Source organism: Cyprinodon tularosa, unplaced genomic scaffold, assembly GCF_016077235.1.
Source record: "Cyprinodon tularosa strain WSP-4 unplaced genomic scaffold, ASM1607723v1 ctg645, whole genome shotgun sequence".
NCBI classification, from domain to species: Eukaryota; Metazoa; Chordata; class Actinopteri; order Cyprinodontiformes; family Cyprinodontidae; genus Cyprinodon; species Cyprinodon tularosa.
The window spans coordinates 589,055-603,244 of NW_024039391.1; the positions used below are offsets into that span (position 1 = coordinate 589,055).

At 49.8% G+C, this 14,190-nt stretch overlaps 2 protein-coding genes across 4 annotated transcripts in view; one reads left to right on the forward strand and one right to left on the reverse strand.

Annotated features, from left to right (window-relative positions):
* Positions 1-634: 634 nt before the first annotated feature.
* atoh1c (atonal bHLH transcription factor 1c) lies at positions 635-1,292 on the forward strand. The gene has a single exon (XM_038308733.1). The coding sequence runs from the start codon at positions 727-729 to the stop codon at positions 1,207-1,209; it is 483 nt and encodes a 160-aa protein (XP_038164661.1). The 5' UTR covers positions 635-726; the 3' UTR covers positions 1,210-1,292.
* Positions 1,293-2,385: 1,093 nt separating this feature from the next.
* The window catches only part of LOC119799046 (wings apart-like protein homolog), a 35,247-nt gene continuing 23,442 nt past the window's right edge, over positions 2,386-14,190 (reverse strand). The window contains exons 6-20 of one of the 3 annotated variants that reach the window (XM_038308728.1): positions 10,196-10,291; positions 9,950-10,120; positions 9,676-9,812; positions 9,487-9,598; positions 9,161-9,406; positions 8,782-8,893; positions 8,613-8,701; positions 8,451-8,527; positions 6,809-6,945; positions 6,619-6,734; positions 6,363-6,539; positions 6,074-6,287; positions 5,910-5,998; positions 5,724-5,819; positions 2,387-2,693 (exon numbers count right to left, since the gene is read on the reverse strand). In XM_038308728.1, coding sequence (XP_038164656.1) covers positions 2,628-2,693; positions 5,724-5,819; positions 5,910-5,998; positions 6,074-6,287; positions 6,363-6,539; positions 6,619-6,734; positions 6,809-6,945; positions 8,451-8,527; positions 8,613-8,701; positions 8,782-8,893; positions 9,161-9,406; positions 9,487-9,598; positions 9,676-9,812; positions 9,950-10,120; positions 10,196-10,291 — 1,935 coding nt within the window. In that variant the 3' untranslated portion in view covers positions 2,387-2,627. Of the gene's footprint in view, positions 2,694-5,723; positions 5,820-5,909; positions 5,999-6,073; positions 6,540-6,618; positions 6,735-6,808; positions 6,946-8,450; positions 8,528-8,612; positions 8,702-8,781; positions 8,894-9,160; positions 9,407-9,486; positions 9,599-9,675; positions 9,813-9,949; positions 10,121-10,195; positions 10,292-14,190 lie in introns of all 3 variants that reach the window. The other 2 variants (XM_038308727.1, XM_038308726.1) reach the window with 2 other exon arrangements.

The window sequence follows — 14,190 nt, forward strand, 5'->3', positions numbered from 1 at the left end:
ATCCTACTGAGCATCTCTGGAAGGAGCTGAAACAGCCTGAGACTCCTGGAGGAGGAGCAGAGCTCTGACTGACAGGAGCAGGAACCAATCAAGAAAGCAGCTCCTAAATCAGGCTTTTATTTTATTGAAAAGAAAAGATTGAATTTGTTCATTTTCATTTAATTTTTTCCTTTATTAAATCCAACCATTTTATCCACGTGCTTTTATCTCTAGTTTTCTATTTGCAATCTATTTTTGTTTTTTTTAATTGATCCAAAGTTTTATTTCTAAATGTTAACATTCCAATAATCCATTGAATCAATCATCTGATGATGCAGCAGCTCCTGCCGGTTCCTCCTGCAGCTCCTGCCGGTTCCTCCTGCAGCTCCTGCCGGTTCCTCCTGCAGCTCCTGCCGGGTCCTCCTGCAGCTCCTGCCGGGTCCTCCTGCAGCTCCTGCCGGGTCCTCCTGCAGCTCCTGCCGGGTCCTCCTGCAGCTCCTGCCGGGTCCTCCTGCAGCATCTCTCCTCCTCAGCGAAGCGATGACTCGCTTCTAATCCCTTTTTGATGAACTTGGTTGATGGACCTCCTGCTGTGACTCTGGCTCCGTTCATTAGGCAGCACACGACCTTCTCCACGCCCACGGACCACGCAAGGCGCGTCCCCCCGGCCCATAAATGCCCGTCCCAGTGCGGGGAGGTCTGAACTTCCAGCGCAGCGCCGCCTGCTTCTGACCCGCAGGAGGAGCGATGAGGAAAGGCCTGTTTGCGCCCTTGAACCCAGGAAGCCCAGGAGCCGGACTCGGCCCCGCGGCCCCCGCGGACCTCAGTGGGAACATCCACGTCCTTCTGCAGGAGCAACCCGACGCTGCGCGCGCCAGAGACGCCCGCGACTTCTACGAGGCTCCGCGCGCCCTCGTGGAGCTTCGGTTGGGCCCCGGCGGGAGCGCGCTGCGCCACCTGCAGCCGGACAGGTGCGCCCTGGAGCGCGCGCAGCGGCGGCGGCGCCTGGCCGCCAACGCCCGGGAGAGGAGGAGGATGCTGGGACTGAACGTGGCCTTCGACCGGCTGCGGAGCGTCATCCCGAACCTGCAGAGCCAGAAGAAACTGTCCAAGTCTGAGACGCTGCAGATGGCGCAGATCTACATCAGCACCCTGAGCGAGCTGCTGCAGGACGGAGCCGCAGAGCCGGGACCTGACGGGGAGGCCCGGAGCGCAGAGAGGAGCAGATAACCTGGACTGAGGGCCCCCGGGGGCCCCGGAGGGCCCAGACCCGCACAGCTTGATGATTGTAAATAAATGGTTCCTGTTTGAAAGCGGCTCTTTATGTTCATTCGGTGAGGAAGTTTTTCATCTCATCAGAAATGAATAAAAACATTCCATTAGTTACTGAAAGTAGCAATTTTTATTATCTTAAAATTATTTACATGTAACCAAAAACACAAATCTGCAAATTGGTACAAAGATCAAGTTTCCTGCAGAAGCTGTCTGTCCATCCGTCCAAAACAACCGGGAGAAAAAAGCTTTAGAAAAAGAAAAATAGAGTCCGATCCAGAAAAGTCTAGCATCTAAAATTAAATTTACCCCCCCACCCCACCCCCATTGAATCTATGTACAGGATCTATGTACAGAAAGCTGTTCCATTCACTCTGCAGACGTCCAGGAATAAAGCTCTGTAAACTTCTGAGAACAGGAGTGTGACTGAAATGTGTTTGATGCTTTGAACTGATTTAGAAACATTAAAAAAAAACCTTTGATGTAACAAAGTCCAACAGAAGAGAAAAGGTTTTCTAGAACGAGTCGCTCAGATGCAGCAGGAGGCTCTGCTGCTGGTCGGCCCCTCCTCCGCTGAGCTCCCCTCCAAACATGAACAATCAGGATCTGAGGAGCCAATCAGGTTCAGCGTTGCTGGGAGGTGAACGTTTCACTGTTGCTCCTTTAACCTCCCTCATACCTAGAGCTAGAGAAACCAGAGTCACATCTAGAGACCTTCTCTTCTATAAAGCAGGTTAATGGTTCTCATTTTCCTTCAGGTTTAGAGCGCCGTTTGGGTCACGGTGCGTTCTTCCTGTCACTTCCTGTTAGATGAAGCTCAGCTCATAACTAGACATGATTGACAGGTAGAAGGCGTCCAGATGACATTAAGTGAGAGCAGATATTCTAGGAGCTAAAGATCTTTCTGGCCATCTGGGGCCAAAGGTGAGCAGGAGCTGCAGCCTGGAGAAGAGGAGGCGCATGAGGACAGGAAGTAGATGAAGGACCTGTGGTCTGATTGGCTTTCCAGACGGAGGAAAGTAGCTCCGCCCACAGGAACGTTTCCTCCAATCAGTCTTTGGTTCTGATCAGCTTCTGCGCTTTCAGCACCTCTGGTTCCTCAGCATCTCCACCACAGAACCCAGAGGAGGAGGAGGAGAGGAGCATCATCTCTGGATGTTTGAAGCTTTGGGGACCCGGGGGGGGCGGGGGCGGGGGCAGCAGACACTCAGGTCAGACTGGAACCTTCACAGAACTTCCATCCCAGGCAGAAACCAGTCAGAGAACAGACATCCTGGGGAACAAACTGGTGCAGAGGTGGAGGGGGCTCAGGGGGAGCGGTGGGAGGGGCCTATAACTGGAGGAGGCGGAGCCTGTCCCAGTGTGTGCAGCAGGCTCTAGCAGTGCTCCAGGTAGTCGATGATCCGGGAAATAGACTTCTGTCCCGCGGTGCCGACGTCACACTGCGGACAGAACAGAGGTTCATTTACAGGATGGATGCTTCAATATCAGTGAATGAATCAGTCAGTCAGTGAATCAGTCAATCAGTCAGTGAATCAGTCAGTCAGTGAATCAATCAGTGAATCAGTCAGTCAGTGAATCAATCAGTGAATCAGTCAGTCAGTCAGTGAATCAGTCAATCAGTCAGTGAATCAGTCAGTCAGTGAATCAATCAGTGAATCAGTCAGTCAGTCAGTGAATCAGTCAGTCAGTCAGTGAATCAGTCAGTCAGTGAATCAATCAGTGAATCAGTCAGTCAGTCAGTGAATCAGTCAGTGAATCAGTCAGTGAATCAGTCAGTCAGTGAATCAGTCAGTCAGTCAGTCAATCAGTCAGTCAGTGAATCAGTCAGTCAGTCAGTGAGTCAGTGAGTCAGTCAGTCAGTGAATCAGTCAGTCAGTCAGTGAGTCAGTCAGTGAATCAGTCAGTGAATCAGTCAGTCAATCAGTGAGTCAGTCAGTGAATCAGTCAGTCAATCAGTGAGTCAGTCAGTCAGTCAGTGAATCAGTCAGTGAATCAGTCAGTGAATCAGTCAGTCAGTGAATCAGTCAGTCAGTCAGTGAATCAGTCAGTCAGTCAGTGAATCAGTCAGTGAATCAGTCAGTCAATCAGTGAGTCAGTCAGTCAGTCAGTGAATCAGTCAGTGAATCAGTCAGTGAATCAGTCAGTGAATCAGTCAGTCAGTGAGTCAGTCAGTGAATCAGTCAGTGAATCAGTCAGTCAGTGAGTCAGTCAGTGAATCAGTCAGTGAATCAGTCAGTGAATCAGTGAATCAGTGAATCAGTCAGTGAATCAGTCAGTGAATCAGTGAATCAGTGAATCAGTCAGTGAATCAGTCAGTCAGTGAATCAGTGAATCAGTCAGTGAATCAGTCAGTCAGTGAATCAGTCAGTGAATCAGTCAGTCAGTGAATCAGTCAGTGAATCAGTCAGTCAGTGAATCAGTCAGTGAGTCAGTGAATCAGTCAGTGAATCAGTCAGTCAGTGAATCAGTCAGTCAGTGAATCAGTCAGTCAGTGAATCAGTCAGTCAGTGAATCAGTCAGTCAGTGAATCAGTCAGTCAGTGAATCAGTCAGTGAATCAGTCAGTCAGTGAATCAGTCAGTCAGTGAATCAGTCAGTCAGTGAATCAGTCAGTGAATCAGTCAGTGAATCAGTCAGTGAATCAGTCAGTGAATCAGTCAGTGAATCAGTCAGTGAATCAGTGAATCAGTCAGTGAATCAGTCAGTCAGTGAATCAGTGAATCAGTCAGTGAATCAGTCAGTCAGTGAATCAGTCAGTCAGTGAATCAGTCAGTCAGTGAATCAGTCAGTGAATCAGTCAGTCAGTGAATCAGTGAATCAGTCAGTCAGTCAGTGAATCAGTGAATCAGTCAGTCAGTGAATCAGTCAGTCAGTGAATCAGTCAGTCAGTGAATCAGTCAGTCAGTGAATCAGTCAGTGAATCAGTCAGTGAATCAGTCAGTCAGTGAATCAGTCAGTCAGTGAATCAGTCAGTGAATCAGTCAGTCAGTGAATCAGTCAGTCAGTGAATCAGTCAGTCAGTGAATCAGTCAGTCAGTGAATCAGTCAGTGAATCAGTCAGTGAATCAGTCAGTGAATCAGTCAGTGAATCAGTCAGTCAGTGAATCAGTCAGTCAGTGAATCAGTCCGTCAGTGAATCAATCAGTGAATCAGTCAGTCAGTGAATCAATCAGTGAATCAGTCAGTCAGTCAGTGAATCAGTCAGTCAGTCAGTGAATCAGTCAATCAGTCAGTGAATCAGTCAGTCAGTGAATCAATCAGTGAATCAGTCAGTCAGTCAGTGAATCAGTCAGTCAGTCAGTGAATCAGTCAGTCAGTGAATCAATCAGTGAATCAGTCAGTCAGTCAGTGAATCAGTCAGTGAATCAGTCAGTGAATCAGTCAGTCAGTGAATCAGTCAGTCAGTCAGTCAATCAGTCAGTCAGTGAATCAGTCAGTCAGTCAGTGAGTCAGTGAGTCAGTCAGTCAGTGAATCAGTCAGTCAGTCAGTGAGTCAGTCAGTGAATCAGTCAGTGAATCAGTCAGTCAATCAGTGAGTCAGTCAGTGAATCAGTCAGTCAATCAGTGAGTCAGTCAGTCAGTCAGTGAATCAGTCAGTGAATCAGTCAGTGAATCAGTCAGTCAGTGAATCAGTCAGTCAGTCAGTGAATCAGTCAGTCAGTCAGTGAATCAGTCAGTGAATCAGTCAGTCAATCAGTGAGTCAGTCAGTCAGTCAGTGAATCAGTCAGTGAATCAGTCAGTGAATCAGTCAGTGAATCAGTCAGTCAGTGAATCAGTCAGTGAATCAGTCAGTGAATCAGTCAGTCAGTGAGTCAGTCAGTGAATCAGTCAGTGAATCAGTCAGTCAGTGAATCAGTCAGTCAGTGAATCAGTCAGTCAGTGAATCAGTCAGTGAATCAGTCAGTGAATCAGTCAGTGAATCAGTCAGTGAATCAGTGAATCAGTCAGTGAATCAGTCAGTGAATCAGTCAGTGAATCAGTGAATCAGTCAGTGAATCAGTCAGTCAGTGAATCAGTCAGTCAGTGAATCAGTCAGTCAGTGAATCAGTCCGTCAGTGAATCAGTCCGTCAGTGAATCAGTCAGTGAATCAGTCAGTGAATCAGTCAGTGAATCAGTCAGTGAATCAGTCAGTGAATCAGTCAGTGAATCAGTCAGTCAGTGAATCAGTCAGTGAATCAGTCCGTCAGTGAATCAGTCAGTCAGTGAATCAGTCAGTCAGTGAATCAGTCAGTGAATCAGTCAGTGAATCAGTCAGTGAATCAGTCAGTGAATCAGTCAGTCATCTGCATCATCACTGCAGGGAGCTGAACGGTCTGAGACTAAACTTGAACTCAGTTGAAGTTGTAGCTGAGGAAATGTTAGCAGAGGCTCTCTGTGATGCTAGCAGCTAACAGCAGCCTGACCTCTGACCCCTGACCTCTGGCTCTGCAGGAGGAAGGTCTCCCCAGAGAAAGAAGGCGTGACTCACTGTGAGGTTCATGAAGTTCAGGAACTTCTTCAGCATCTCTGTCATGATGGAGAAATCTCCTTTCGGCAGGTTTTCCCTGACGGTCGTCACATTCATCTGGTAAACAGAGACGGTCGTCATGGAGACGGAAACCAGGTGATTTCTGCAGATGTTTGAGGCTTCAGACCTCCTGGTCCTGATACTCACCGGGCTCCCCTGGCACAGGCAGCCCAGCAGCAGGGCGGTGTAGGACGCCACGATGCTGTCCTCCATGTGCTTCCCCGCGTGCTGCAGAGCTACAAGGAACAAACAGGACATTCTTCAGTTCGGTTCCGTTCGGTTCGCCGATAGAATCCGGACCTCTGATCTACCTTTGTTCAGATCCAGCGGCTCATCCTCCTCCTCGTCCTTCTTCTTGCCTTCGTCCTGTTTCTCAGAGGCGTTGTCGTTGGCGACCCACTGGATCTCTCCTCCGGTCTCCTGCCACTCCCCGCTCTGGTCGAGCGCGGGCTTCGGGGCTTCTTTGATGAGGTCATCGGTCTGCGCCTCGGCCAGCACGGCGGCTCGCTCACGCTGCAGGAAGAGCTGAGGAGACGGGAGGAGTTGGATCAGAGCGCCTCCCTGAGGTTTAATCTGAGCCGTCTCAGGAGGGAACCGTACCTGCACCAGAGCAGCGATGGCGCTGAGTGGACCGCCGCTGCTGCCAAGGTCCTGATGCTGCTCGCCAAGCAGGACGGTGGAGTCACAGGGCCCCTGGCCCCCCTCCATCTCCATCTCAATCAGGAAGTACCTGTTCCTGGCGCTGTACTCCACCAGGTTGATGAGCAGACCCAGACCCTGGATGATCCACAGACAAAGCTCCAGCATCAGCCCAGCAGCTCCACCCTGTCAGATTGTTCAGAGACGCCATACCAACCAGAACTCTGATGTCGAATCTCTGCTCCTGCAGAAGGAACTGGGGGACTTTGAGGACGCAGTTGAGCGCCGTCTCTATCAGAGCGTCCTGCTCGCCCGCCTTGGTGCTGCCCCACTCTGCAGAGCCACAGCACACATGAGAAGAAAGGCCAGAGCCGCTGACAGGAAGCTGCCGCGGCCTGCCGCCTCACCGTTATCGTGCGTCAGGTTGAGCAGGACTCCGATGATGGCCCTCATGCAGTCCTCCACCGCCTTCCCCAACGGCGCTCCATCTGAGCTGCTCTGCCGGCTGTACCTCTGGATCATCTGCTCACACCTCCTCAGAGCCCTGAGAACAAACAGAGGGTCACCTGGTGTGACATCCTCCCTCAGCGGCACTACGACCTCCCAGTCTGGCAGGTGACATCAACTGGATCACCTCCAGCTTATAAACTGGACTCATTCAGCGAGGGGGGGGGGGGGGGGGGGGGGGGGGGGGTCAGAGCGCTGATGGAAATAATCCAATTAGATGAAATGTCAGTGAATGAACAGAGCCGTGTGGAACATCTGCAGGAGATGAACCCTGCTGTTCCCAGAGGAGGGAGGGTCCTCCTCCAGATGCTTCAGCTCCTTCAGTCGGGGGGGGGGGGACCATGACCTGCTGTGGCCCCCGCGCTCAGACAGAAGGTCTGGTTTCCCTCATGGTCAGCTCCATGGTTTAGAGTCTCATTTTGGTTCCAGATTTAGACCGGATTTCATTAAGGGGAAACGGAGTGGAGGGGCTGAGCAGAAATGCTGAGTCATGTTTCACATGTTCACACCTCAATAAAACAGCAGGAACCTTCAGTGTGACAGAAGGATGGTTTACATCATCACCCTGAAGGTCAGAGAGAACCGGGAACCCCCGGGCAGAACGTGGACCCAGTGAGTTCCTCATCATGTTAGTGGGGAGGAGAATGTGTGGCGGAGCAGCCATGGGTCCTTCTGCAGCTAATCGAGTTAAAGCAGCAGCTGAAGCCTCACAGACAGCAGCTCTTTGTCCCCCCCCTCAGGTCAGCAAGGGGCCAGAGGATCCAGGAGGTAAACTAGCTGTTTAGGCTCCGCCCAGAAACCACTGCAGAGCTGCTGCTGCTCTTCTTCTGCAGCCGTCCCAGCTCTGGGCATTGCTGCCCCCTGGTGGCAGCTACCAGCTGCAGGTTGGTCAAACAGAACCAATCCTTCTTTAATAGAATAAATAAATATGCATTTAAATATTAATTTAAATATCAGCTTGTTGACTAAGAAAGATGCTGTTTAACCTTTATTTTAATGGAGGCCATGATTATTTTTATTACTGATGGCTTTGCTCTGTAAAGGACTGTAGGCCATTTACCACCATTGAATGCTCTGCTGTCACTCACTCCATCGTAGCTCTGGCTGCATGTTTAGACTCACTGTCCTGCATTCAGATGCCAGCCACACCTTTCAGATTCACTTCTTGCGTCCTGTAACGCGCTCAGACAACAAAAGCTGTGCTGCTGTAGTTCAGCATGAGGCAGAAACAAGAACAAACCGACCAGGCAACGACTTAACGAGCGACGTCATCGTCTGCTGCTGCTGAGGTCAGAGGTCAAAGGTCGCCGCTGTGACTGACAGGAGGTCACAACCAGGAAGTGGAGGAACAAAACTCATAGTGACGTGCCTTAGTAGTGACGCAGACAGATCACGGGTCAGGGTGAGGCAGGCGGCGCCTGCAGGAAATCATGGGGATGGATCTGATCCCAGGTGTTCTAAAGGTCTCATCACAGCGTGACGACGACCAGGATTCAGCAGATCCATTAGAGAAACAATAAAAATGTTTAAAGGTTTGCTCACTTTGCAGAGGAGACGATGAGCGACGAGTCCTTGTAGGCAATCAGGTAGCTCTGGTTCTCTGGGTTGTGGACCGTCACCTGAAACCAAACAGGAAGTTATCTCTATGCAGGCAGACAGGTAGACAGACCCCGCCCCCCGCCCCGAAACACTGGATGCTCTTACGCTCTCCAGCACCCGCAGACAGCGCTCTGCTCCCCACAGCGACGACACCAGCTTCTCCTCCTGGTCCAGGTTCTTCACGCACTCTTTCACTGAGGAGAGGAACAGTTGGTTAGAAACCAGAAACCATGAGCGTCGGCGCGTTTCCTCGCCGTCACCCTGAGATTAACACCTTTATCCACGATGTGGTCCAGTCCTCCCAGCAGCCGCAGCTCCTCTTTGAACCAGTCCCCTGCTCGCTTCGAGGTCAGGGACAGCAGCGTCTCCATGGCCAAATGTCCCGTCTGGAGGGACAGAGAAGACGTCATGAGATGCTAACAACACCCTGGATTACTGAGAATGAAGAATAATCCAACATGTTTCAACCTGAGGATTACAAATCTGAGATTATTGCATCACATTTATGTCAAAATAAAAACAAAGTCTGTTCATCTAGTTTCACGTATGGCTTCATTAACCTCCGCGCAGGAACTGCAGCGGTTTGACCTAAATGTGACGTAATCTCAGATTAAAATCCCCGAGTGCAGCAGGTCGCTCAGAGCTGCAGGTACCGTGATGTTCTGCAGGTCCAGGTGCTTGTTGTGCACCGTGTCGCACAGCTTCCGGATCTTCTCCTTGATCTTTGCTAGCTCTTTGGCACTAAACTGGATGCTGGAGTCCGGCTCCGTCCCGGCGCCGTGATCCTGGTCCAGCTCCAGGAGCCGGATCATCAGGTCCAAACAGGATCGGTCCAGGTCCATGTTCAGCCGGTCTCTGCTCAGGATGTACATCAGCGCCGCCGTGCAGAGAGCCAGGTTCTGCAGAGAGAGGGAGCGGCGGTTAAATCCCAGGATCAGACCGGGCCTTGCTGGCAGGTGGGGTGGGGGTGGGGGGTTACCGGGAGCTGAGGAGCGTCATTCAGTGTCTTGAAGACCTGAGCTACCTTCCCTCTGGCTCGGAGGTGCATCCTGAAGCTGGGCATGGCGCAGCGAGTGGCCAGGCTGATCACACTGAGGACAGCAAGCACAAGCATGGTCACCAGGAGACACCCAGAGGGCTCCCAGAGGGGGGCGGGGGGCTGTCCTACCTGAGGCAGCGGGTGTTGAGGGGCTGCCCGCTCTTCAGACCGGTGGCCAGGTACTCAAAGTCGTCGGTGAACTCCTGGTTCTCTCCAAACTCCACCACATCGTTGAAGTGCTTCACATGCTGGACCACCGTGTAAAGCTGCAGACAGAGACGCAGGAGAAACGTCCAATCAGGAGAAACGTCCAATCAGGAGGAAGACGTTGACAACAGCTGATCAAAGATTCACAGAACGCCGCATTCTGCAGCCAATCAGGAGGATCTCTGAGCAAACAAACCTCTTTGTGTTCTTTATGACACTTTAGTGCTGTGACCGTGTCCTGGTACGGGTCTGTGGGAACAGTGACACACTTGGTGACCTTTGGAGGAGGGGGCGGAGCCTTGAAGACCCCGTCGTCCCTCTGGGCCTCGGCGGGCTCCTTGGTGGAGCTCCCAGTTGCCACGGTCGCCTGCAGGGATGAAGGATATTCTGAAGGACTTTCTTGGAGCCTGAGGTCCAGGCAGACAGCGCGGCGTGTTCTTACCGGGTTGGAATGTGAACGAGAGAAGAAAGGCGGCGGCGGCTCCTCCTCGCTCTCCATGGTCCAGTGTCTGGCGTTGTACACGGCTTTGGTGGGAGACTGAAACAGGAGATGGTCAGGATAAAGAAGCTGCGTCATGTTTTCCTGATGTAGAAGCAGCCGCTCTGAGCAGAAACACGATTTATTCAGACTGTCAGCCCTAAATGTTGGACTCCTGAAGCGAGAAACCATCTTTGCTACGTATTATTGTGGCTTTTATCAGGAACATGAGAGCGCCTCTAACAGAGGACCAGCTCGCTGAATTATTTAGAAATCTTTCCCTGACAGCAAACTTTGGGTTGTTTACACTCAGTGACTTAACGTCAATGTATTTCAGACACACATGTTTAGCTTAGAGGAGGAAGGTTTGTTGTTCTTTGGGGCAATTTGGTGGATTGAATGGGAGGAAACCAAGAGATAGTTTAGATGATAACTGGTGGGGATATCAGTACTAAATCCAAATGTCAAACAGATGCTGCGATTTTTTTTTTTCATGATTCTTCAAGAAAATTGGAGTCTTCATTTCCTAGAGATCAATAAAATATTGTTTCAGAGAATCTAAATTTCAGCATTTTGGGGGGAGGAAAGCCCCGGACCCCCCTACTATGCTGCAGTGTGGAGAAAAAAACAAAACTGTACACCCTATGGCCGTTTCTCAATTAACAAGAACACGAGTACGGACCCGTGTCCTCACCAAGTCTGGGTTCCTGACTAGAACCCAGTAGAGTCTGGACTCGGGGAGAACTGGACCCGCAGAATAAATGTGGGTCAACTAGAACAGCAGCGTACTGATGACATCACCACATTCAAAGCTGGTCTGGAGCTGGTTTTCCCCTCCTGTTATTAATAGTCTCTAGATTATAATAAATTATGACTTTTTTCATTTAGTGGAGGAATAATAATGAACACAGTCAGATTTTACCAAATAAAACAATCTAACCTCCATCAGGTTTGATTGTTGGTTGTTTTCTTAAATTATGCCTTAAATCAGTAAATGTTCCATATAGTGAAGCTTAAAGTATAATATTCTCGCCTCTAATGATCTTAAAACGCACTTTTATTGAACTACGGCAACAGAAAGAGAACTTTTAATCCTCTGAGCTCTGTGAGCGCTAACCTGGAAGCTGCTGCTGCTGCAGTGCATGCTGGGAAAGCTGTCAGTCTGGAGGATGGACCAGTCTGCTCTGATGCATGCTGGGTAAAGAGGGAGGGGCCAGTACAGCATCCGGGGACTTTGCCTGTTCTCTGTCTGCTGTTCTTATGAATTGGAACAGTACTGGGGCTGAGGATGATGATGTTTCACGAGGACAAGAGAATTCACAGGAACACAGATTGAGAAACGGCCTATGAAATATTCCTAGCTAAAAGCCTGGTGGTAACGCCAGAAGAATGACCGGCAAACTTTGCTTCAGCAATAATAAAGAGCAGAAGGTCAAAAAGCCTGAAGTTGGAGTAGAAAAGGCAGAAAGCAGACGGCTGGAGCTGAAGCACACAGAGTGGAGGTGAAGGAGGAACCAGCAGATGCAGGGAGGGAGGGAGGTGAAGGAGGAACCATCAGATGCAGGGAGGGAGGGAGGTGAAGGAGGAACCAGCAGATGCAGGGAGGGAGGGAGGTGAAGGAGGAACCAGCAGATGCAGAGGAGGTTGGTGAGAGTGGACTCTGCCAGCCTGATCAAACAGCAGGACACACTTAAAACAAGCAGCCTCCCCGGCCGGACCCGGCCCGCTGAGCCAAAGCTGCGGCCGCTGGCTGCCAAGGCATTCATGATGAGAAACAAAAGACCAACAGAGGGAAGCAGAGGAGGCGGAGCTGGCAGGGAGAAGGTTCTCCACAGGGTTAATAAGCAGAGACAAAGGAGGAGATCAGGGATGAGCTGAGCAGAGTTTGGAACATCAACACAGCAAATTAAAGCCTGCTGCAGTAATCTGAGTGACACAGGCAGACCAGGACCCCGTCCCACCCCCACCTGCTGCTGATAAGGCAGGGAGGGGAACGGACACACGCTTGGTCTGCTGAATGCGGCGCTCGCTGCCAGAGGATCCCTGACGAGGCGGGTCACATCGCCAACATTAACGCCCTTCGTGACCCTGAAGTCCACGCTATGCATCCGCACCGCGCCGACGCCGCTTCCAAAGAGTTCGCTTCACATTACCACCAACAAGTCTGTCTGTCACTATGGAAACGTTTCACACTGATCCCAGCCCAATAAGCCGACAGCATGTTGGGTCCGTTAGATCGCTGCGAGGTCCTGAGCCTGGTACCGGGCGTCCGTCATTCATTTACCTGAAGGAGCAATTCTCTTCATTACATCTGTCGTATGACTCACGGTCATACAGTAGGAACTATTCACAATCTCCCCACTTTCCTTGTCGGGCCTTTGGTTGGTCTCCTACAGTTCCTTTTTAAAATGTTCCGTCATGATTTGTGGACATTAAGATGGAAAGAGCAGCGCCATCTCCTGGTCAGACCCTGTAATTCAGTGAAAGGGTGGAGTCAGAGGAAAAACTGCACGCCCAGGAGAAGGCCAGAGGCTGGAAGTTAGAGGGGATTTTGCTGCCGTTCAGCAAGATTTTGACGGGGTCGGCCATTTTGAATGGCTGCTACTGTACCGCCCGTTTTAAAAACACAGAAACAGCAAATAAGAGAAATAAGCAAAGGTCTTCAGAGATTCTTCTTTGGGTTTCACTTTAAATGCAGCAGATCAGTGTGTGGGAAAAGATTTGGAGCCGCTGGATTCAGCTGGAACTGATCAGAAGTCTGTAACATTCAGCAGCAAACCACAGGTGAGGTCAGCTGCTGGTCGAACCCACTTAATCACCTCCGACTCCCCCAGGAGGTCAGAACCTTTATTCACCTCAGACTCTAAGCTCTTAAGGAGAGCAGAAGGAAACAGCACCATGGAGAGCTCCAATAAGGGAACCACTGCGACCACAGAGCGGACCCCCTCCCACCTCACCTGCTGGGATTTGGACGCCCCAGTTGGATGATGTTCATCCTGGTAGCTCAGGAGTCAAACCAGTCGTATGCAACATTGGCTGCAAGCGTGTCTCTTAATCATCATTTAATTTATTGAACCAGATTAAAGCCTGGCTGAGATCTAGATCTCATTGGCAGTGCACGGAGGAATAATTAACCATTAAACATTTAGAAGATAAAAGAATATTGGCTCTGATTAACTGAGTGACGTTGCTCTTTTGAAATGATGATGGAATAAGACCAGAGCTCATCTGATGGAGTTCACACCAGAGATGAGTTTCTATTCAAAAAATAACTTTCTACACCACCATCAATCTAAGCAAAGCACCGTAAACACACACTCTGCAGCGGGGGAGGGACCTTACTCTGATTGGCTGAGCAGCGGAATGTGGGCGGGGCTTTATTTGGGTTAGGACTGAGAGGAGAACCTGTCACTAACCGATCTGTCCAGGAAGCACGACCTGTCCTGCGGTGAGTGAACAGATTAACATCCAGTCTCCATCAATAATGGAATGATGGTTCTAAAATCACTTATTTCTATCATTAGCTCTCCAAATAATGCTAATACACATCTGTAAAAATGTTTGACTGTTCTGAGAAAATGTTGATGCTTTTTAAATTTTCTCTGATGTCATCATGGGACATGAGAGCAGTAAATCTGAATAAACAATGTTTATCTGCATTTTAATTGTTTCTTTCTTTAGATTACGGACTATATAGCATAATGTTAACATGAAAGGAAAACATTAAACTCAAAAATGTTTAAATCCAAAGCTGATAAAGTTAGCTCCTGGAAGTAGCGTAGCATCCATTTCCTGTACAGATCGAGAACAGAAGGATAAACAGAAAGGATTTAAAAGCAATTATTTTATCAGGAAATACATTATTAACCTTTAACACATTATAGTTTAGTACTTTAAATATTTTTGGGGAGGGGAAAACGTCATTTATGTCTTTTTAATAATAAAATCCAGGGCGACTC

What these genes read in the sequence shown, in the direction of transcription:
- atoh1c (XM_038308733.1), top strand. Translation starts at nt 727, where the DNA reads ATGAGGAAAGGCCTGTTTGCGCCCTTGAACCCAGGAAGCCCAGGAGCC.